This window comes from Rhipicephalus sanguineus, chromosome 1 (assembly GCF_013339695.2).
Source record: "Rhipicephalus sanguineus isolate Rsan-2018 chromosome 1, BIME_Rsan_1.4, whole genome shotgun sequence".
NCBI classification, from domain to species: Eukaryota; Metazoa; Arthropoda; class Arachnida; order Ixodida; family Ixodidae; genus Rhipicephalus; species Rhipicephalus sanguineus.
In genome coordinates this window covers 31,234,972-31,259,446 of record NC_051176.1, presented here as the reverse complement: position 1 = coordinate 31,259,446, position 24,475 = coordinate 31,234,972, and the positions used below count along the sequence as shown (strand labels likewise).

The following is a 24,475-nucleotide window of genomic DNA, read 5'->3' as shown; positions in this document are numbered from 1 at the left end:
GGGGATTATTATGAAGCATGAAGGAAACCACGTGAATACGGAAAGTATAAAAAAGAGGTCAGTGTGCAATGTTTTTAAGAAACCATAAATCCTTAACTCTTTCGGGACCACCCCATTGGAGCATCGATCATACATGATCGATGGCTTTCCGCGCGCTGCGAAATTCATAGTTTTGCGCGTTTTTACATGTATTGCTATCTAGCATGTAGTTTTATCACTAGCCTTTCGGTTTCGGCATAGTTTGCCATTTTTCCAGAAAGCGGCAACACATGAGAGAGAGGTTTGTGGACAGCGAACGTAGCGGACCGTGGGCTCTCGTCAGGCCACGCAAAGAAACCGACGTGATTCCGCTGCTTCGATGGCAGGCTTTCTTGATGAGGTGTCCAAATATGACTGACAGCTCGGATTTTATTTCGGAGAGCTATTCGGAACAGGATCGACCTGGGACTTGTTTCGCATCCGCTTCTCTTGCGAGTAGCCATAGAGGCTTTCTGTTTGTTCACATTGATTTATTTATGTTTGGTAGAGTCTCAACAAGCTTTTAGAGAAGGGCTCATCCACCAGCTTCTCAATCTTGACAACGCCAGGCCAGCCTGCACTGCTCCACCCCCACAAGCCAGAAAATGTAGGCAGGCGCAAGAATTGCAAGCTCTTTTATAAGCAGAAGGAGACAGAGTTGAAAACAAATGTTTTTTTTCAGTACCTCTTAAGGACATTCGTCTTTCACTACTGCGGAACTGCTTCGTTGGGTGGCGCAAGTGCCATTGCGCATGAGTATTGCACTTGTTTAGAAGCACACCAAAAAAGTGCTGTAGATATGTGTACCAAGCTTTTCAATGTAAGGAAAGGGGCAATGGGGCATTTTTTGTATATCTTGGATTTTTTTTACTGTACTATTTTCGCTCAATTATCAATGTTTATTGCAACTTTTTTATGTTGTCCTTGCAGCAAGTGTTCAGTAGGACATTTTTTATTATTACTACGTCTAATCTTTGTGTGATAATTCAATCTGTATGAAAGGCCATTTCATTAGCTTCATTTTGATGTATGTAACAGAAATATAGCACCATGACTTGATTTAATAAAAAAAATACTTCTGACACCCTTCCAGGCTGCCTCTTTTTTACGCACTCCCAAAAGAGTTAAAAACGAGACCATGAAATTATCAAAAGCTTCCTTCAGAAGGTATGGCTCAGGGTGTGGTAGTGGCTGCACCTGTAGTTTTGTATTACACCAAATTTAGATTTTTTTTTTTGTATTCAGTTCACTGACGTATTCTCCTAACCATTTAGTAATGCTGATTGCCCTAAGTGTGTATATTGTGCATGGTTTCTGTACAAGGTATGTGTTGCACAATTGAAGATGTTGGAAGCGCTTTGTACTTTTCCTTTGTAAGACCTAAATATTTTTGCCCAAGTATCAATTCTGCGTGTTCAGAATTAGTCCTTGAGGCTACGTCGTCCCTCTCATGTCACCTACCATGCAGCTTTGAGATGTTAAAAACCAAACTCCAAATCCTTATTATGATTTTCAACAAGAGCTAGTAATGCTAGTGTATGAGAGAAAAAGAAATTGCCCTCCACTTGGTTGTAATCGATATTCTGCAGAGAGAAGGTCGACGTTCTGACATAAAATTTCAAGCTCGAGATGTGTCCTTCATTCGATTGCTTGGTATGCACAAGTATTTTTGACTAGGTTTGAATGGCGTCCGTCACCTGGAAGTTATTTTATTTCGAGGGCAAAGAGCGTACAAAAGTTCAAAGGGGCTTTCAGCACCCTGCGACATCGACACTACTGTGACGTGTTTGGTGTGCCGCATACCATCCTGAGTGACGATGCTCTAGTAGCGGTGACGTCGACGATTTGAGTGTTTTTATCATGGTGCCGACACCTGGAAACGCTCTCACTCTTCATGCCTGATCTTCGTCGTGCCGCTTTGAATGATTTCATTAAATTACAAGACGCATACCACCAAGAAAAGACAGGCGAAAGGAAAAAGCATAATTCGACGTGTGTTCGTCAGTCAGCATGTCGGGAAATCGCGTAGTTGGAAGCGCGGAAAAAGCTGAATGAGTGTGTTGTTTATTTACACGTGAGGTACACGCCGACACGACCACAACCTATCAAAGTGGAGTAGCGTATGGATAAATATCATCGCTAACAAGTAACATGCAGGTAACGTTAATAGTGAATTTTAGTTCGTCCGTAGACTTCTTTGCGCTAACGGGTTACTGCAGCTGTAACCATGAGAGGCCGGATAGGTAGGGCCATCTGGCAGCGCAAAGAAGAACTTTTCAAGCACATATAATTGTTATTGTAGAAACCTAACGTATTCTATTTCTCCGCTGGTGTGCATTCACTATACCGATCTTCCATAGACCCCTTTGCGTATACCGGAATGCCACATATGCTAAAATTCTCTAGTGTAGCTAATTGAGACACACCAGCGAGCATGGCCCAAGCGTGCATCCCTGGGCACCTCCTTGTTGCTGCTTGGAACGGTGTCCATTTCTGAATCTCTATGCTTTGCAAAGGGTTGAAGCGAAACGGATTCGCAGCGTTGTGTATCGTGATGATTCCAGGTTCCAGATTGTTGTCTGCATCACTTGTCGACACTTTGATGGCGGCGACGGCGATGCTGGTGACAAGGCATCACTGAACATGTGCGACTAGCAGACGAAATGTTAGCTTACCAGCTGGGACGCAGTCTAGAGGCGGCTGTGAGGAAGTGCTGCTGGTGCTAAAAAATGGCGGGCTTGCTGGCCGTTTTGCATCGTGCTAGATACTGGTGATCAAAATCAATAAAACAGATAGTTCTTTGTCCCTCAGTTGCATTTTGGGTCACGAATCGCTATAGGGGGTCAATAACTACTCGTGGATGCAAAAATCTTGACATGCGTAAATTTGATGTTAGTGCTCCTTTAGAAAGCAAGCTTTGCAGTTTACTAAACACTTCTCTTTACCGGAAGGTGTAGGCCTCAAAGCAACCCTTCGCATAAGCTTTTTGTGTGCACCTTCTCGACCTGGGGATGCGGGTTAAATTTCGAGGATAAAAATTTTGATTAAATTTGGCATCACCTTTTTTTTTGGCAGTTGCTGTGCCATCTGAACTTGCCACAAGGCTGCCAACAGATAGCAGTGTGAGGCTGAATGAACTGGCAGTGCACTAGGAGGATAAGTCGAGAAAGTCCCACAAGATGTGTGGAGGAAGCTTTGTGGCTGATTTCCTTACCAGGATGTCTTTTTCTAAACTGTGCAGTTCACTTTTCAAGTTAACAAAATATGTGTGCCTTATGTAGCACTACACTGGTGGGATGGACAGTAATTTTCTTTTATTTGAGACATTGTGCAGATTTCAATAGAGCTTGTTTGATTGCAGGAAATGAAACATTTGCAAGCCAGTTTCACTTCGATAGTTGTTATTGTTTCAATTAGCAGCAGCATAGGTGTAGCAGTAGCAGACACTTGTATGTATGCTTCCATGCAGTGCAGTGTTGCAAGTTTTATCTGCATCGTTTGTTTTGTGTATTTAGAAATTGGGAGTGCACTTGTACTACTTGTGGGAGTGCCTTGACGCAGTTTCTTAGTTTCTGGACTTTTTTCCCCTACATGGGGGTTAAGATGATCAAATATGGGGGTTTTGTGTGTGCCAAAACTGTGGTCTGATTCTGAGGCATGCTGTAGAAACGATAATCAGTTGAGCTGTAATAAATGAAACGGTGACTATCGCACTTAAGTTATACAGTACGAGCACATAGGAAAAAGAATGAAAATGCAAAATCCTTATGAAGAGAGTGAGGAGGGGACCGTGACTTGACGGGAAAGAGGTGACTTTCCCATTCCACCTCAACTCATTGCAACGTCCCAGTGCGGTTGACAAAGGCTTCTTTCCTTTTGTCCTCCTTTACGTATTCCTGAGTATGACCTTTCACAGTCTTACGAAAGTGCCCAATAGCAATGAAGGAGCGGTGGTGTTATTACCCAGTTACCTAGAAGGTTGTGCATGCATATGGGAACTCATGCCCACTAGTAATTCATGAGTGAATGCCCAATGGCAGGTGCTGGCGTGCCCTATGCTAATGCCCGTACCTTGAAAAGGCTCATCTGCAGCCACTAGCTAATTCAAGAAAGATGGTGTACTTGCAGTTTCATTTATTTGCTTTATAACATGCAACTTAAATCCCAAACTCTGTTTTGAGCACCTGGTCAAGCTTCAAGGCAAACTGAACATATTATATATGCTGTTTTACTCTGTACATACATTGAGTCAATGTTTTTAACCCTTTGAGGGTCGAATTTTTTCGCAAAATGCACTAAAAAAAAGTATTCTTTTTGATTGCTGAATTAAATTCGTCAAATGATTCTATTTAAAAAAGAAATTTTCTAAAAAATTTTTTGCGTGACCGTATGGTTTATTCGTAAGTAACATCAAGCAAAATTCTAAAAAAATGCTTATACAATTTTTTATAAAGAAAAATTGTGTTGTATTAAACATAGCTCACAGACATACAGAAATACACTTGCGGAATAGTCCACATCGGAAGAATCGCCGCTCGGCTCGCTAGCAGCAGAGCAACCGGCGCGCACTTCCATAGCATGAGCGAACCGCGTGAGTGAGTGCACGGAAGAAAACTGTATGGTTGTGCGCCCGTCCGGAAAGCAAAACGAGGAAAAAGCTATAATAATCCTTCGTGTTATCACCAACGAAACTGACAGTCCCCAAAACAGGAGATGCAACCACGGTGGCATCGTTTGTGTAATTTAGCGCCACACAGAAACAGATGTAATCGCGCCCCGGGGAGCTATAAACGAGAGAGTAACAAGCGGTCACCCTTTGAAAGATTAGAAACCAGGCAGCCATCATCTTTGCGAGTGCGAGAAGTGATAACCAGGCAAAAGACGAAGCTGAAACCAGCCGCACTGCGCGCACGCGCTCTGAAGATGTGCAAGCGAAAGCTGGTGCGTCATGTTGGAAAGAAAAAAAAAACAAGGGAGAGACATTAGCGCATGAAAAAAAATTCCACGTATTCCCGAAGTGTGGCAGTACATGCCAAGCAAGAGAAATGGTCGAAAAAGGCATGCGTTTTAAACATGCGGGCAATGCCGTACGGCGTAAACCATCAAAGGGTTAAAGAGGGGTGGGGCAATGAAGACAATTTTTGTTATTTATAGGGATCAAATGTGGCATGCAGATGTGGTTCTTTATGCTGGTGTCAAAACTGAAATAAGTTTAGAGCCATCTGTTGTAGCTTTTGAGTTACAACACCTGACAGACTCGTATTGTCATCCTAAAATTAATTCATTTGTCTAGATTTTTGCGTAAGCATATTCACAGGGCCCATTCTGCACTCTATAGCTGTTTGCTTATTTTTAAAATTTTCTTATTAACAACTTTTGCAGGAAACCAATTATAAAAATCTGTATGATGTGCAGACATATATGGATGGCTTTACGGCACTCGCCAATGTTTCAGGATCTCAAGTGCAAAAAACGGAATGGTTATATCTTTGTTTGTTGGCACAGGGACAACTGACAGCAACTGTATAAAAAATGAAAGCTGTGAAAAGGGAGCTGGCTCTGTTTTTTTATTGGAGAAATGCAGCATTTCCTCAGCTTCGAGCTCTGATCTCTCCCCTTTACGATGATGCCAAGATGGCGGCACTGTGCCAAGGGAAAGCTGCAAGATTTGCACCTTCTGAAGCCTGATTTTCTCATAGTTTTTGATGACAGCACACTAGACTCAGTTACTACCTAAAATGCCAGCTCCGCACACGGCAATCACTGTCCCTCCCACAGAATTTGCATAAATGCTCAATCCAATAGCATTTACTCATTTTCGTGAGGTCAAGGATTTCTGGAACGTTTCGGGTAGTTGACTTTCACCATACAGGCGCACGTTTCTGTCTCTGGTTTTAGGTCAGAAACTTGAACGTCCTAGTAAATTTTGTTAGACTTTGACATTGTTGATAAAGGCCAACTCCGGCAATTTTTCGAGGCCTGTGGATCTCAATAAATTTCGCTGGGTACGTTCCTTTTCACGTTCCGGTTATTTATGCCAAATTACAAGCTGGAGAGATATGCAGATTCATTACAAAGGAAATTATTGATTGCCCCGACTCTCCCCATCTCGCTGCCCAGAATGATTGGCAACATTGTGTGCGTGACGTCATTTTTGGCAAAGCAGAAGTGACGGAACTGAGGGGCCACTAGAGCTGTTATTTTCCGACAGCTCCGAGGAGCTTGTGCACGTGGCACAGTCAGTCACAAACAAGATATATTTGCGACGGAGTCAACTTTCCCCTGAGTGTCTGCTCTTCACCGCTTTCGCAGCTTTCATACTACGCATTGGCAGGGCCGGCATGCCCTGCATGATTTCCAGTTTTTGCCGACTTATACATCATGTGAAGACAGTACTGCTCAGTTGGGTTTCGGTTTCGATCTTGTGCTTTTTCCCTTATTTAAAATTATGCTCCAATTTTCTGGGTGTTTCTGCTATCCGGCCTGTGGCAGGAGCATCTCAGGAACATAAAAGCACCATTACTTTGACATGGTAAAAAAATCGCCGGAGTTGGCCTTGAATGAAACTTGATGTTTAGGTAGCACCAACGATCCTTTAACTCTTAATATGTGTAGTATTTATATTAGCCGAGAAAAAAATACGGCTTGAGTGGAAACCAGCTAGCACGACTGCCTTTCACGGGGCAGGTGGTTCTCTGAGCGGACATTTTTTCTTAGGTTATAACCGAGTGTAGTAAAGTGCTTTTTGCTCATCTCCTACTGTCTTATATTTCACAACGTAAAAGGATTGAAAAAAAAAATATTGAAAAATAGAACATTATGGCCAAATTTACCATTCCCCCCTTAAGTACACATTCATGTCATATGCTATGGTTGATTGGAGGACATTTGTTCCTCGTGAGTTCATTGTCCTAAGTTCCATTGGCACGTCCACCACGGTCGAGCAGTGATTACAATGCTCAGCTGCTGACCCAAAGGTCGTGTGTTCGATCCCGGCCGCGGTGGTCGCATTTCGATGGAGGCGAAATGATAGAGGCCCGTGTACTGTGCGATGTCAGTGCATGTTAAAGAACACCAGATGGTCAAAATTTCCGGAGCCCTCCACTACGGCGTCTCTCATAATCATATCGTGGCTTTGGGACGTTAACCCTAAGATGTTATTAAAGGGACACTAAAGGCAAATAACAATTTATGTCAGAGTGAAAGCTCAACGTATGACAAGGTCTAAAACGGCAATATTATCAACAGCAGTGCCCTACTTACCGAGAAATTAAGCTAAATGTATCACATGATGAGCGCCACAAGTGGGATATTTTGGAAGTGATCCCGATGATGTGCGAGAGTCTGCCTACAATAAATCACTAGTAATCAAACTAGCTGCAATGAGAAATGAACCTTCCGTGCATCAAGAGACGTAATAAAATGCTGCTTGTTCATTTCTGTTTCATACATGGAAAAAAGAACCTCTTTGGCATTACCATGGGGAACGGCGCGCGTTAAAGTCCCTAGATTTTTCCTTTTTACTTAAGTACCGACAACTGCTTCCTTTCACGGCCCTCTCTCACGCGCAGCTGGCGTCCGACGCCATTTTCTTCCTAACTTGGAAGATTTACAAAGCCATGTGTGTCTAAGTACATTAGCCACGCATCTTTCAACGGACAATATGCTACCGCGACGCGCCTTTCTCCTCCCGTCAACTCCCTGTCATTAGTGAATGGGGGACGCGTTTCACCAGGTGCTGGAAAAGAGTTAGGAAGAACATGGCTACCGAAAACGAGCGTTAGCCAATGAGAATCGTCGCCGGCGCTTCAATGGTTGTCGGTACTTAAGAAAGAACAGGGAAATATCTAGGGACTTTAGCGCGCGTGGTTCAAAAGTTCCGTTTTCGCCGAACTGCGCTTCGCCCGGCGCCCTGCTTCGCTCACGCGGTCGCGTCTCAGTGGTAGTTTCGGTATCGCGTGCTGCCGCGTGTGTTTTGCACGCTCGTGAAAGTCGCTCTGACAGAAAGTTCGACAAAATACTGCCTGCATGTGATGTTGCCGGATGCTCGAACGGTGCACGCCGCCAGTGCACGCCGCCGTGCAGTAAAGGTGGGCAACGTTGGGCACGGCAACAGTGACGTGCGAAATACCGCTTTCAGGCAGGTGACTTCCTTGGCATAAAAGTAGCACTACGAGGTTTTTGACCGCTATTTCAACAATCAACGTCGACTTAATATTTGCCTTTAGTGTCCCTTTAAGTTCCATCAGCACATGGTTTCAAGGAATGCTGGAGATTCTTTTTGTATATGTGGTGTTGCTGTGCTCACCAAATTGCAGCATCAGAATGTTGGTCCCAGCAGCAGTTTGTTGTCAGATGAAATCAAGGCATGTGTAAAAACAGTGTGAACAGTAATGAAACGTGAACAATGCCTACATTTGGGGATTATTAGTATGACAAGATATAGCCAACAAATGAATGACATTATTCCTATGTCAAAAAGTGATTTCTTTTCCCCCTGCATTCCTTTTTTATGCATTTCATTAGTACTAATCAATAAAGGTAGATCGTGGTATGCCTCAGTGAATTTATAACCATATTTTACTGTGTGCCAGGTTGACTACATACACCATGATATTAATGTAGAGTGACCACAGTACCCTTATTTGAGAAAAGAGAGCTCTAAATTCTGATAGTTCTATTCATTTGTAACTTTCATAAACAGGAGCACCCACTTCATCGATTTCAACAGTGTCAGCTTTGCGTTTTAGGCCGCAACATGGATGCGAGATAATTTGGAGTTCGCAACCACATTCAAGACTGAGTGCAATCTGACAGAATAGCATGGCGCGAAATAACCGAGATGGGATGAACTTTTTATTGATGAGTTGACTACATTTGCAGTTAATTTTATTTCTCAGCTAAACTGCGAATCTTGAGTATCCGGCTGCCCAGTTCTCACAGCAGAACTGTGATTTGACTTTCTTTTGAGAGTGCATTGTGTATCGTTAACCGTGCATCATTTCTCTCTGGGGGCTTGCTTGCCTGGTGTGTTGCTTTGACTCTTCCTGTCGGAAAACAACAAAATCTTGTGTATATGTATTTGATGAATGATATTTAATTGATCTGTAGTTGTGTTGCACTGAAGAAGAAGTAATCGCAAGATGTCTGCATGTCTATAGTATTTGTAGGGCTTGCTAATGGGTTTCTTCCTCAGCTTTGCATACGAACTGGTTCTTGTGACGAGACATACTAATAAAGGTATATCTCAGCAAATTGTGCAGATATCTCATTGAACCTCCAGTGTGGCAAAGAGAGAAACGGAACAAATTGAGTGATAATATTTTGTGTACAGGGGAGAAAATGGGGCATGTTCGGAGTGGGAGGTGCCCTGTCACTGTAAATTTGCCCACCTCTATGGTGGCAGGTATGAGATGTCGTGTGTGATTGTTTTTGCGCTCAGGAGGGCTGGCCTTCGTTGCCAACAGCAGCAGCCAACGGAAGCACTGCTGGTTCTGCAGTCCGCTATGGGCAGGAAGAGAACTACTGGAACTGGAACATTCACCAGGTGGATCTTAGTGCTCTGCTCGTTTAATTTGTTGCGACAGCATTGTACACAGCACCTGGGAGTCTGCCTCCTGAATGTCATTGTAAAAGAAATGGACTAGTAATGGCTGGGCACGCATTTTGTGGAGAAAACAACGCTGGTAGTAAGCAGGCCTCCTGGAGCCAGTAATATCTCTTTTTTTGGCACGTAATACCCCAGATATTATTATTATAAAGACATTCTAAGGGTGTGCTTTTTTTTAATTTTTTCTTTTTACTGTGCATCTGTTAAAAAGGTATTTGTGCATAAGATTCTTATTCTCATACTTCCTTTTTTCTTCCAGGAGTTTTGTACTTAGCTAGATAGCTGGCAGCAGTGACTTCTTATGGTTGACAGTTGGTGCAGTTGTAGCCATGCTTTCATTGTTTACTATCATGAGGTTGTGGATGTTTTCTGATTAGTTCTGTAGTTAATTATTCTTATCATGGCCTTCCGATTCATGGTTTTTGTCGTATTTAGCTATGTACCGAGTTGGCAGCTGCTGCCTTGCACCTTTACGCTGCATGCCTAGTCACCTTTGCCAGTGATTGCTTGTTATAGGAAACCTTTTGACTTTGGCTGTCAGCTTAATTGGGGGAATCTATATGGAAATAGGATAGTGTAATTCCACGCTCGTAAATGGTACTCTGTGCATCAGTTGTGGATTCAATGATACAGTCGGGATGTACAGATGGCACTCTCCGTCCAATGGGTTGTGATCACGAGAACTGGCACAAAAGTTTGGAGACTTTTGAAACGTGGCAAAGCAACCAGTGCCTACGAGAACGGAAATCTGGGCGAGTTTGTAAGAATTCATCGTAGAGCATGTAGCGCGAAAAATTACGGGGACACAAGGAAGCAACATAAACACGAGACGAGCGCTAACTTCAAACTGAAATGTATTCTCAGAATCCACGCCTATATACAAACCAGCAGAGATCAAAACAGCACATCGTCACCCAAGAACGTACATCGTAATCCACAATGAATAGTATGCCAACATCTTGATCTGCTCTTACACCAAAAATGATACAAGCAAAAAATATATAACGCTGCCAAGATAAGCTAAAAATTGAACGGGAGCGATTCAAGTACACGTGCTCAAACTAGAGACTTTTTATCGCGTGGAAAGCCTAGGTGCCAGGTTAGCTGTAAGGAACGCTAACTCACAAGGGTGTAGGCTCAAGGAAGGCTGGCTGACACAATCGAGATCGTTCTTTTGAATCAAAAACGCTTCCACGCTGCCAGCCTTCCTTGAGCCTACACCCTTGTGAGTTAGCGTTCCTTACAGCTAACCTGGCACCTAGGCTTTCCACGCGATAAAAAGTCTCTAGTTTGAGCACGTGTACTTGAATCGCTCCCGTTCAATTTTTAGCTTATCTTGGCAGCGTTATATATTTTTTGCTTGTATCATTTTTGGTGTAAGAGCAGATCAAGATGTTGGCATACTATTCATTGTGGATTACGATGTACGTTCTTGGGTGACGATGTGCTGTTTTGATCTCTGCTGGTTTGTATATAGGCGTGGATTCTGAGAATACATTTCAGTTTGAAGTTAGCGCTCGTCTCGTGTTTATGTTGCTTCCTTGTGTCCCCGTAATTTTTCGCGCTACATGCTCTACAATCAACCAGTGCCTAACTAGAACAATACCTTTGAGAGCAGATAGAAGCAGTGTTTAGCATTTATGGCTCCATGTTACCGTGCGTGGATATACCATGCCACAAGGCCCTTGCGCAGAGGCTGATCCCCGTTGCCTGTGCTGAGGGAAGCTGGAAGTATGAAGTGCTAGGCAGTGGCAAAGCATTGCATGCACTTTCCTGATACCACTGTAGCCATTGTAGTTGGTGTGCCATGTCTTTGTGCCTTGTGCCACTACAGTGTAGATTTAGCAAATGAGATTTGGACTAGCATTAGTAAGATTGCAAGTTTGTAGACAGTGTTTTGAAAAAAAGCCACCAGCATGCTTCAGAGTAACATTTTGTTCAAACCTGCCCGTGTAGCTTATTCTCTGCAAGTATCATTATTGTGAAGGTTTCGAGTGTATATCATGAAGTCCTGCTTCCTTTTTCATTATAGGAGTCTACTGCAGTGGCAGGTGGGGATGGGATGATGTCAGCCTCGATGCAGTCCTGGAACAGTGGTAGCTGGAGTGCTCCACAGCCGGAGATGGCCTCGGCAGGTCCCCAATCATGGACTGGAGGGGGTGGGGCACAACCACCCGACCCAACTGGAGTGGGTGGCGGCACAAACTTGCACGAGGCAGCAGTGGCACCAGTGACGAGTGATGGGACGTACCACCATCCGTCACTCTATACCGGTGCCCCTCAATTTGTGCCCCCTCAAGGGGGACAACAGTATGGAAGCGGAGGTGTCGTAACAGAGGGCACTGGTCCCCAGGAAGGATGGGTTGCACCACCTTGGGGTGGTGACACGAGCCAGTGGCCATCTGGCCATGAGCAGCAGCAGCAGTGTGACTCAGTCCAGGCACAGTGGGTAAGTGTCAGTGGGATGCAGCTGCAATGGCTCTGCAGGGCTGCAGCTTTGCCTGGGAAAGAGGAGTGGTTATTGGAGTGCTCGGTAGAGCGTGGCTTGGGTGCAAGGACCGAGTTAGAAAGTCTGCTTGGATATGGTTGACAGGCTGTAGAAAGGATGAAGCCAGGGCGAACACCTCATCAGAACAGGTACAGCTGTGGCTTCATGGTCATGTTTCTCACTGACGTCGTGGCAGTGAAATAGAGTACTGTCAAAGCCTCCTGTTGCACACATACAGAAATAAGATGTGTGCATTCAAATAGAAACATTTTGGCATACAGTGTTCAGAGACTTGAAGAAAGAAGGAGCTTTGCTTTACTTTTACTTTTACCAGTGATTATGACTTCAGCATGGCACCATTGAAAATTGTGGCAAAAATACACCGTCAAGCGAACAGCATGGAAGGCACACCGTCATGCTACCCCCTTTTCTCACGTAAATGTTAACTGCACTCCTCAACTCAAAAGTGTGGCTGATATCATACTGTGCTTTTTGGTTGCAAAGGCTAACCGACCAATGATACTGACTTCGGCACGGTTCCTGTGTGAAATAAATGGGCATGTGATGGCAGCTATGGGCAAACACGCAAGTATGGCTTTGGCAACCGTCCTATTGTGATAATGAATTTACAAGCATGTTCAGGTCTCTGCTCGGCAGTGCTTATGTGTAATGCCGTTGTAATGCGTAGTACTGCATTCTTTTAATAGGCTACAACAAAAATGTGCCATGACGCCATTCAGTGCTGCCTTTCTGGTACTGCTTCAAGTGTACATCGCTTGCAGAAACGAAAGCAGCATTGCCGTCACAGTGCTGGCCGAACACAATACATGCCACACGTTTGCACTGCCAGGAGTGACATAGGTGTGAGAGAGCCTCATTGCACCAAAATTCCCATGACAAACAAATGTTTACGTACTGTACACAGCAAGTGTCCTGGCATGGTACAGCTTAGTAGGTGATGCGGTGCACACGAAGAGTTGGGCAGAACCAGCTGCAGATACAATGTTTCCATAAAGCAGCACGGGTTTTCTCTAGGGAGCAGATCGTCGTACAAATGAGCAGATGCTCATTGGGGAAAGCTGGATGAGTCGACCGCCATGTTCATTGCCATGGTTTAAAAATGCTCCTTGGTGTTGCCACCGTGCACATTCCTTCTAGAGAGCCAGAATCTTTTGAGTTTAGTCTCTGCTTTTGTTGCGAGCAGTTGCATTACTCGGCTGTCTTCTTTGGCTGCTGTGCTTCAGTATGCTTATTAAGGATACTACTCTAGACACCTGTGAAGGTATTTCCGCTGTTGAAATAGGAATCTTGACTTTGGAATGAAATTCGCAACATAATGAAATGGTCCACTGCGAGTATGACTTCTATATTTCAAGGTTAGTCTGTATTCATGTTTACTCGGCAATTTACACAGAAGTAAAGCTATCGTGGGGCCGTTGCGTTGCTGCAAAAGGACCCTGGTTCTTGCACTGTCCCACTTTATGCTTGTATTGTAGAGAGCATAGAAAATGACCCATTTTGATGGTGTGGACAGTGCTTGCGTTTTCAAAACTTAATCAAGGCTTTCTTGCTACTATGCACATATTGCTTGATGTATAATGAGTGGGAGATGTTAACAAGAACCAGTGTCATCATGGGCTCAGTTTTTGTCAATTTACCTCGTTTGAAAAGCAGAAAAGAAAAGGAGGAGAAAAGGGTTTTTGTTCCTGTGTACTTTCTCATTTGCAGCAATGGAAAGAAGGAATGCCAGCTGAAGGTTGGCAGTCTGCTGATAACCAGTGGCAGGGCTATGACTCTCAGGTGGGCAGCACACCTGTTGCTGGCCAATATGAGGGTTCCTCCTTGGCAGCGTACAACCCACCTGATGACTCGCTACATTGTCAAGAGCAGCAGCAGCAGCTCCACGAGCAAGGCCCACCTAGCACAGCTGGAGATACTGCAGCCAGTGATGTGTCTGTCCCTGCATACCCTTCTAATTTTGCTGCAGACAGTCAAGATGGCTCTCAAGGTGGGTGGGCAGGTTCTGTCACTGTTGTCAAACCCCTTTTGCCATTGAAGTCAAATTCCTATGGTCACTCTGAATTGCCATTTTCTTTTTTATGTGTGAGGGCATATCTGTGCGAACCTCCCTGCAGTTTGTGAAGAGCAGTGAATAAGGACTGTGTGTCCTGGCCTACTGAATTTACTTGCATATTCCATAGCAGTACTGGTTAGCATGGGCTAATATTGGCTAAGTGGTGCCTAATGTTGGCTAATGCTGGCTATGAGGTGCAGTTTATTCATGTCCGGTGTTTTGTATACATGTTTTTTTTTTTTGCATGGTGATAGAAGAATTGGAGGTCCCAAATTAAGGACTCGGTACATTGGTCATCAGATAGTGGCAAATTAGAATTAAAATATACAAAAAAATGTAAATAAAGAGTAGGGCAACATAAGGAGTAATGACAGGTTGTCATTGTTGTCAGCTAGCGTTGACTAAGGGTGTGTTCCAGTACTAACGGTAAGCAGCTAAGCGGACAGTAGCTGTCTTAACATGGCTTGTGGAGAGAGAGAGATAATAAAATGAGAGAAAGGCAGGGTTGTCAACCAGGATTCTAGCATCCAATTTGCTACCGGATGCTAGAATTCTGGCCTGTAGAGATATTTGCTGTATTTTATGTCCAAACCTGATGAAACCAAATGGACTTGTTTAGTTTTTCATGCTGATTTTAAATATGCAATAATTTTTCTAGTAGATAAATTGGTTTACGAGATACACAAAGTTGCCTCTATTGTTTCCTGAGACAATAGGAAAAAAAAATGTTCAGCAGAAAGTGCATATTATCAGATAGTATAACCTCGTTACTACGGATCTGTTTACAACAGACATTCAGATACTACATACCAATTTGCGGCATTATGCCGACCTCCATATTTGTTCCATTGATTGAGCTTCGTTTGCAACGGATTCTGGTACAACGGACATTCGGATATAATTGACTAAAATGTCAGGCCAGCAAGGTGGTCAGGACTCCTTTACAGCGGACTTTTCTACCATGGAAATCCCAAATTCAATAACTTCCGACTTCAAACATTGCTTAGCATACTTTTGGGCCGGGAACAGCGCGCTGCAGATATTGACGTACCGATTTAAGAATGAAGGCCGCCGATCTCCGGTCTGTCAATGATCAGCTATGCCTAGCTGTAGCGACAAAAAATCGGTGTGCAGCATGCTTGGTGTTGCGTTTTGGGATGCTAACGCGCAAAATTGCTAGCCGCTGCCACCGCTTCTCCGAGCGGTCGCTGCACGGTGAGCTTGGCCAGGGGGGAAGGGGGGGGGAGGGGGGTCTGCTGCCGATGCAGCAGACCCCCCCCCCCCCGCCCATGCGCGGTTCTGAGGAGTGAGCGCACGATGTAATTCGTTGCTTGCGACGAAGGACATTGCGGCTTCTTCGCTTTCGCATGTCCGCTAGCGCGATGTTCTTGCCCGTAAAGTTTGGATTCATCTCGTACATCAGCACCGTGAGCGTAGTTAGGCCTAGCCACGACTTCGAGCAGAAAGCTCGGCTGCGACGTGCGTGGCCGCGGTCCCCGATGTTTCAAAGTATGTCATGCTCGATCGCGAGTACAAGAAGTTGTCCCGTGGTAGTCTTTGTCATAAGCTCTGAAATGCTGATAAGCAGAACCCCGAACAGCAGGTCCAACGAGTGAACGCTATTACAGTCGCACGTTGCGATGGTCTACGCCAGGGGCGTAGAACCATACTATATGAATGTTCATGCATGCGTTTGTATGTGTGTGTATATATACGCAAGCAAAATTGAAAATTTCCGAGGGGGGGAGGGTTGGAGGGGGTATGAACCCCTCCAACCCTCCCCCCTCCTCGCTATTCCCCTGTTCTACGCACTTCTACACTCGTTTGCGATGTTCGCGATGAGTGCGATGCGCTACTATCATAATCTGATGATTGAGCTTCCACTTGCAGCTGCCAAACTAAAGCGTATTTATATTTTTTTGCTACTTCTGCAATTTTCGCCAAGTCAGCAGATGGAAAAAATCTTTTACAGCACTTCTACGTAGTTTTCAGTGAAGATATTTTGGAATCTAATAGAAAAAGGGCTACAGAAACTGAAAATGCGATTTTCCAAAAGTCTCACTTTTTTGAAGGGGTCCCCCGTTAAGAATAAATCCGTTCTTTGAGAATGTTTGTGGCTTGTAATTCTCTCCAGTTATAACAGACCCATTCAGTGTTTACATAAAAGTCTGTTGTGACAGTACTTGGATTTTCCATACTCCCTTTACAACAGACCAAAAGTCTCTTCACTATGAAGGTCTGTTGTAGTTAGATACAATAGAACCTCGTTGATACGTTCCTGCTTAGTAAGATTTCCTGGCGCAATGCGAAAACTAAAAATAACCTAATAGAGGTACGTGTCAATACGTTCCGGTTAATACGTTCCCGGAAAATACGCTTATTCGACAGCAACGTTCAGCACCGCGGAAAACAGCGGTCGTATGACACATTCTCCAGCCAAAAACTCTCATTCAGGTATGCAGAAAAGCCCCTCTCGTGTACTTCTGAATCTCCGCCGTGCCTAATTTCCCCCCTCTGCGCCTTCTCCAAATTACTCAACCGTCCCCTCCGTGTCTTCTCCGAATCGCTTGATTCAGCGATTGCCTCAGCTCTGTCAAACATACACCAACCCGAAGGTAGGCAGTCGCACTGGCCATAAAAATGTTCGAACGGCTTTAAAAAAAAAAAAAAAAAAAAACGCTTTTCGTGGCACAGTGGTTTCGTTTGCAATTTCGCTAAGCACTGCAAATCCTTCATCCGCAGCACGGTACGTGACTGGGACTGTACTGAAAGTTTGAATAATATGTCTGGAATGTTTTATGAAAATGAGTTTGAAGGTAGACGGCTGGGTACTCGTTCCATTCACGATTAACGGCAGTGCACACCGGGTTAAGACAGATACACAAAACGCGAAAAAAAAAGGACGGCACAAGCGCTGAACTAATCTTTATTGACCACCACAGTTGCTTAAATAGCATCTTGTTGCGCATGCGTGTAGAATCTGGCAGAGCAAGTTCAATCGACAATCGCAAGAGCAACAAAACCCAGAAGCCGCGATCAAATCACAAAGCAAAAGCGAAAGGATACAAGATAAAAAACTCGACAAACCAACACCAAAAAGGAAACCACATCACGTGTTAATACCTAAAAACTTCCGCTCTTTTGAAGATAGAGCGGAAGTTTTAAGTTTTTTGAAGACTCGTTCCACACACATTTGTTCCGACCCCATGGCTACAACAACAGCCGGGAGAACACTGCGGAGCTAACAATGCGGCAATAGAATGGATTCTGGGTTTTGACTTTCAGTGTCGTTGTCATTAGTCATGGAACAATTCCACTTATTTCATTGTTTTTTACTGTGTTTTACATCAGGCATATTTTTCCAATGGCATGGATGAGTGCCTTTTGAATGTGCTAGACATGAAATCATTCATGTTCTTATATCCGACGTTCCCGTTTAAAGATTATCACATGGAGTACGCATTGCTTGTTGGAAATTCACAATTTGTTCTGCAGCCGTTTGATTTTTGTGTTTCTTAAGGTGCAAGAGATGTGGTGAAACTAAAGCCTCAACCGACAGAATTAATTGGGGCCTGAACAAGTCATGTTTGTGTGCAATGCTGTGCTTTATTTTGTACTTCAAGCTCTCACTTTCAATCTGTGGTCTTCATAAATGAAGCCTCGTTTCTCTTGTTGATTTTGTCATATCCACAGGTACTGTAGGGAGCCTGCATCAGCCGTCGCACCAGTACGTTGAGTCAGGAGACGAAGGCACAATGTCCATGTTCTTTCAAGATGGTGGTGGTGCTTCGGTTTACGAGGAAGGGATGGCTGCAGCGGAGGAGAGCAGAGAAGGGCACAGCACACACGACCTGCAGGTGGCACAAGAGCATGCAGAGGAACAACCAGCTTCATTGGGCATCGAGTCTCATGAACAAGAGGTAGCAGCCACGGAAATGCCCGAAGATGGCGCTGCGGTCACAATAGGCAAGCGTGAGACAGTTCTTGAAGTAGTGTGTGTGCCATGTAGTGATGGTTGGTTTGTTGAACTTAAAGTTGTTGACTGGCTTGTCCAGGTTGCTTTCTGCCTTTGTTAAACCAGGTCATCACTAAGTCAAACCTCAATTGATCGTACATCCATGCATAACATATTCTGTGTAACATCCGTTCTCTTCCACTAGAATGACTCCATATTAAGGGGGGACATGGCACTTGAAAAGAAGTTTTTTATTCCTTGATCGATTTTGATGAAACTTCCCGAGTTTATGTATATTTGTGTGCTAATTTCAAATATGTAATTACGTTTCTAATATGATGTGTAGTTTTTAAAATACAAAATATTACATGTGTCTTTTGGGGAGCTAGATGTTTTCTAAACTGAGTTAGTTACAAAGTAAATCAACATATCACGATAATCTGGAATCAGAACTGTGTGCAGTGCAACAAAAATGGATGTTCTAACACCATTAGAACAATAGTTATGGTATGTTCAACATTCACGAGTGAAATTCCAGCTCAAAATTGACTCACTTGCTAATGTTCAACATACCGTAACTTTTGTTCAAATGGGTTTAGAACATCCATTTTTGTTGCACTGCGCACAGTTCCGATAGCAGATTATTGTGATATGCTGATTTGCTTTGTAACACACTCAGTTTAGAAATAATCTTGCTCCCCAATAAGCATGTGAAATATTTTGTACTTTAGAAACTACACAATATACTAGAAAAGTAATTGGATATTTGAAATCAGCACATAAATATATATAAAGATGTCAAGTTTCATCAAAATCAAGAAATAAAGAAATTTTATTAAGAGCAGTGTCCCCCCCTTAATTAAGAAAGCAAATTGTTTCCTTTGGCTTAGGAAAATGATCTTGCTCTGCAGATTTGCTTTTAAAAAGTTTTCAGGATGAGCCACAAAGTGGGAATAGGAAATCTTTGTAGCTGTGCCATTTGTTCGCATGGTCACCTCATCGCTTGTACAAGGCACATTCTGTCTATGCTTGCAGGCAGCTAAGAACCAAATCAGGTGCCAGTTTGTCTGACCAATCTTTGAAAGCAGATTTTGGTGGGAGTTTTCTTTACTTTCATGACTGACATAAGTGGCACTGGATAACAGAGTAGATGAGATGAAGGTGCCTTCTTGTTTTTATCTTTTTGTTGCGCTACCTATTGGGCGAGGTGCATATGCACGGATGCAAGTTTACAGTCCTGCCGATTCATCCTTAACAAGAAACATAGACAAGTGGTTATAATAACAGAGAGTTGAGCTAGTTGGTAAGTATTCATTCTAAAAAGACAGGGCGTGCAAACACAGACACCAGAAAGAAGTCGCGACACCACAAACGCCGACTAACAACTGAAGAGACGCACAACGGCGGAAAAGAAAGAAGGCATGAAAACTTATCTGTGCATGCCCATGCAATAGGTGAACCTATCAATCTGGCACGCATGTGGGTCTGCGTGGAAGGTAACTGTTGAGGCATTTGATTTCATCTTTATGCAAGTTAATCGATGGTGGGCTCAGGCATGCACTACCACCATTTTCGATATGCCATGCCTCAATCATCAGGCACATTTCTTCATTCCTATGCCAGTACAGAACTGCGCATTCATCAAATTTTGGCGTGCACTTACACTCTCGACAATGTAAAGATAGATTAGAAGGTGATCCTCCGGTTAGCGATCTCTTATGTTCCAACAATCCCTGGTAAATGCATCGGCCCGTCTGTCCTACGTAGAAGCGGCCGCAGCTGAAAGGGACCTTATACACCTCACTTGTACGGCAATCAGTGAATTTGTTGGTGTGCTTTACGAAACAAATATCGGTTCACTTTCTTGCCTTTTACTGGCTCATTTTTCCTCTGCACAGCGGCACAAGTCTTATCCTAGCTTATTGGCAGCCGTGAAAACAACATTAACGCCTTATCTACTTCCTACTTTCTTTAACCTGTGAGATACGCAATGAATGTATGGTATACCTATGACACGGGCACAATCAGTATCTCAGTGAACCTCTGGAAACAATTTGCATGTAGTACATGACTGTTTTTGCAGGCATGAGTAGGCAACTTTGTTTTGATGCTGCTTCTATATGAGATTAATGAGAAGTAACGCACAATAATACCAAGGCATTATTCCTTGGCATTATTGTCTGTTAGTTCTCATTAATATTCTGTCTAACAAAGAAAAACGAGCCCTTAAAAGTAATCTTCTTTTCTTCTATACGAGATTGTCTTTCCTGACTTAAAAATCCATGCTTTGAACTAGTTGGACGAAGCATTGCTGCACCTTTGCATTGCATGAGTTGCCAGAACTTAGTGCTAATTTCGTGTGCTTCCTAATGAATACACTGCTTCAGTTTCAATCAAGAGTTCTTTGTATTGTTTTGGTACTTTGCTGGAAGGTTGACAGCTTTCAATCGAGGAGAGCTACAGTTCAGCTGTGTACATTTTCATTATGTGATATGTGATGCATAATATCGAACTATTGCTCTTGCATTCATTTTTTTCTCTCTCTTACAGAGTCTGTGAACCAGGAAGTTCCAGATTTGGTTTTTAGGCCAGAGCCGCAAGAGGTGAGTCATGATTACGTACATAGTCAAATTTAATTGCTGCTAATGAAATTCATGGGGCGTCAAATTCTAGCCTTCTGCTGGTGATGAACTGGGGCATTTCAAGCTTTGTAGTTTATTATTCTTGGTGAAAGACATAGCTACATTATTTCATGTAGTAAATGCACACAGAGTGGAAAATAAGTGAATATACATGTCACTGATGGCTGAGCTCAACAAGAACATGTCGGTTACCAAACGTTTCTTCATGGCTTCAGGTTAAGATTATACATATTAACGAGTCTGTGGTCGGGAGCAAAGGCTGGTCGCTTCTTGTGTGCAGTCTTCCCATGTGCCTGGTGTTGGCATTTGCATTATCTCAGAATTTTCAGAGACATGTTGAAATGAGAGGCAACACATCGCAACTTTTCAGGGTGTTTACCAACCGGGAAAACCTGGAATCGTCAGGGAATTTGGACATGTCTGGAAAAGTCAGGGAATTTTTGAAAAATCTGGCTTGGTCTTGGAAACTGGCTGATGGCAGTCTGTGCGACTGTCATGAAAACTAGGGGTGTGCGAATATTCGAAATTTCGAATATTTTTCGAATAGTGTTTGCTATTCGATTCGATTCGCACCGAAATTTACTATTCGAACTTCCCAAAGACAAATGCAGTCAACGTCCCGGTTGAAAGTGACCCACTTCAGATTTTCATATGCTTCACCTCATTACACTCTCGTATTGCGGCACAAGCGCCTTTCAAGCTCCGTTACGGTCGAACTTAGCAAGGGACAAAGTCCGGTTGGAAGTGGTCCCTAGATTTTTTAATACGCTCACCTCATCACACCCCGCATTGCGGCAAAGCTGCCTTTCAACTAGGGTACCGATATGGGCTTGTTGGTTCATCTTGAACAGGCTAGTAGCATAGCGCGGGAAGACACACGGACAAAGAAGAGGTCGAGACGAACACAAGCGCTAACTTTCAAACAACGAAAACTTTATTTTCAGGATCGGTCATATATACACACATGAAATCACGCGACAGTAGTGAGATATTTTCGTTTGACAACTGATAGCGCATGGACAAATGCGTTCAATCTTATCCGTCATACAGCAGTTTTAAACATGGCAACCAACCTTAACTACCGGGCATGCGTAAATATTCAATTTCTTTGGTGGATAATGACAGTGACACCTTGCTGATACAGTGGTCGCCGGCGGAAGAGAATGCGATCTGTCTCTATTATCAGTCGTACAGGCTCCGATTTACTTCTTGAAAGAATTGGCAGTATTCTCTAGTACCGGGTGGCATGCACACGTTTTGCAGTGAAGTGCTAAAAAACCGTCACCTGACACGCCTTTTACTTTATTTCGGTGTTCCCTCAACGGTCATTAATGCATCTTCCGGTCTGGCCTATGTAACAATTGCCGCACGAGCAGGGGAATGCGATAAACAACGCCAACAGCGCATGGGACAAACTGATCCTTGTGTTTCTTATCACAGCACCGACCGGGTAGTCATTACCAGGATTAGTAGCTCTACATAGGGTGCTCAACTTGTTCGGGAGCTGAAAAGACCACGTTTATGTTTTCTCGGCCTCCTATTTTCTTCAAACTGTGAGATAATGATGTATGTAAGGTATTACAGCAGTTATCTTGGGTTCACGCCCGTTACCTTCACCATTTGTCGGGAGGCATCTGTTCTGAGCGTTCCTGCTTTAGCACCTTTTCCGCTACTGACACTAGCACATGCTAGGATAGCCGGCGTCTTCCAGACGTGTCACCTGTTGATGAACACTTGCCTTCATTAGGTGAGGGCACGACTTTTTGAGGGCATTTTTGAAGCACAGGTTAGTTATGCCCCTCTTCACCAGCTTGGAATGAGCCGAATGATACTGGAGAAGAGGTTTGTTAGCCTCTTGGGCTGTAGGACAGCAGGTCAGATTGTCGGTGAACATGAGGTGAACATCGAGAAAACGTAGTGAATCCATCGACCGGCATTTCGAAGGTCACGTCAAGAGGTTTTAAACACTCGCGAACAGTTATGAAGCATCGTCACACTCCTTTTTCAAACTCATGCTAGGGCAGTCAAGAACAACCAAAAAATCGTCAACAAACCTAAAGGCTTTTCTAAAGACGGTTACTGCTCGTGAGGCGTTCACACATGGCTCTGTCTAATTTCGCTAAAAACAAGTTACTAAGCACTGGAGCAGAGGCACGAACCGATGCAAATCCCCTTTTTCTGTAGATAAGGCTTGTTGTCCCACTGGATAAAGGTTGATGACAGGTAAAACGCAGCAATTCTAAAAACCCTTCAGTAGAAACACCTGTTTCATGAGAAAACCTAACGGCGCCATAACTGTCAATACATTCTTCGACACAGTGGATAAGTTCACTGTGCGGAATGGAATAATACAAATCTTTAATATCTGCTGAGAAGGCCTTTAGACCCCCTTCAGCGTTACTTTTAAAAAACTCGATAACGTCATCCGAACTTTTTCACGAGAAAAGGGTCACATATGTCAAGAACGTTTAACTTCGAGAGCAAATAGCGCGCAACTTCCTTCTGCAAGTACCTCTCTCAGAAACTATAACGCGGAAAGGGACACCGACCTTGTGGGTTTTAGCGCTGAAAAGAACCTCTAGTAGCTTCTTGTCAGACTTTAGTACATCTTTTCCTAGTCTTTGAAGGTTCAACTTCTTGCGCTATTTGCTCTCGAAGTTAAACGTTCTTGACATATGTGACCCTTTTCTCGTGAAAAGTTCGGATGACGTTATCGAGTTTTTTAAAAGTAACGCTGAAGGGGGTCTAAAGGCCTTCTCAGCAGATATTAAAGATTTGTATTATTCCATTCCGCACAGTGAACTTATCCACTGTGTCGAAGAATGTATTGACAGTTATGGCGCCGTTAGGTTTTCTCATGAAACAGGTGTTTCTACTGAAGGGTTTTTAGAATTGCTGAGTTTTTACCTGTCATCAACCTTTATCCAGTGGGACAACAAGCCTTATCTACAGAAAAAGGGGATTTGCATCGGTTCGTGCCTGGCTCCAGTGCTTAGTAACTTGCTTCTAGTGAACTTAGACACAGACATGTGTGAACGCCTCAGGAGATTAAGTCTTTAGAAAAGCCTTTAGGTTTGTGGACGACTTCGTGGTTGTTCTTGACTGCCCTAGCATAGAGTTTTAAAAAGGAGTGTGACGATGCGTTCATAACTGTTCGCGAGTGTTTAAAACCTCTTGACGTGACTTTTCGAAATGCCGGTCGATGAATTCACTACGGTTTCTCGATGTTCACCTCATGTTCACCGACAATCTGACCTGCTGGTCCTACAGCCCCAGTGCTAACAAACCTCTTCTCCTGTATCATTCGGCTCATTCCAAGTTGGTAAGAGGGGTATAACTGACGTGTGCTGCAAGAATGCCCTCAAAAAGTCGTGCCCTCACCTAATGAAGGCAAGTTTTCATCAACAGGTTACACGTCTGGAAGACGCCGGCTATCCTAACATGTGCTAGTGTCAGTAGCGGAAAAGGTGCTAAAGCAGGAACGCTCGAACAGGTGCCGCCCCGACAACGGTGAAGGTAACGGGCGTGAACCCAAGAGAACAGCTGTAATACCTTACATACATCAGTTATCTCACAGTTTGAAGAAAATAGGAGGCGCGAGAAAACTAAACGTGGTCTTTTCAGCTCCGAACAAGTTGAGCACCCCTATGTAGAGCTACTAATCCGGTAATGACTACCGGTCGGTCTG

At 43.7% G+C, this 24,475-nt stretch overlaps 1 protein-coding gene across 7 annotated transcripts in view; it reads left to right on the top strand.

The window, feature by feature from the left end:
- The window catches only part of LOC119390134 (uncharacterized), a 282,319-nt gene that overhangs the window by 7,059 nt on the left and 250,785 nt on the right, over positions 1–24,475 (top strand). For all 7 annotated transcript variants that reach the window (XM_049413916.1, XM_049413925.1, XM_049413922.1 and 4 more), the window contains exons 5-9: positions 9,461–9,565; positions 11,661–12,077; positions 13,845–14,124; positions 17,884–18,156; positions 20,696–20,748. In XM_049413916.1, coding sequence (XP_049269873.1) covers positions 9,461–9,565; positions 11,661–12,077; positions 13,845–14,124; positions 17,884–18,156; positions 20,696–20,748 — 1,128 coding nt within the window. The remainder of the gene's footprint in view (positions 1–9,460; positions 9,566–11,660; positions 12,078–13,844; positions 14,125–17,883; positions 18,157–20,695; positions 20,749–24,475) is intronic.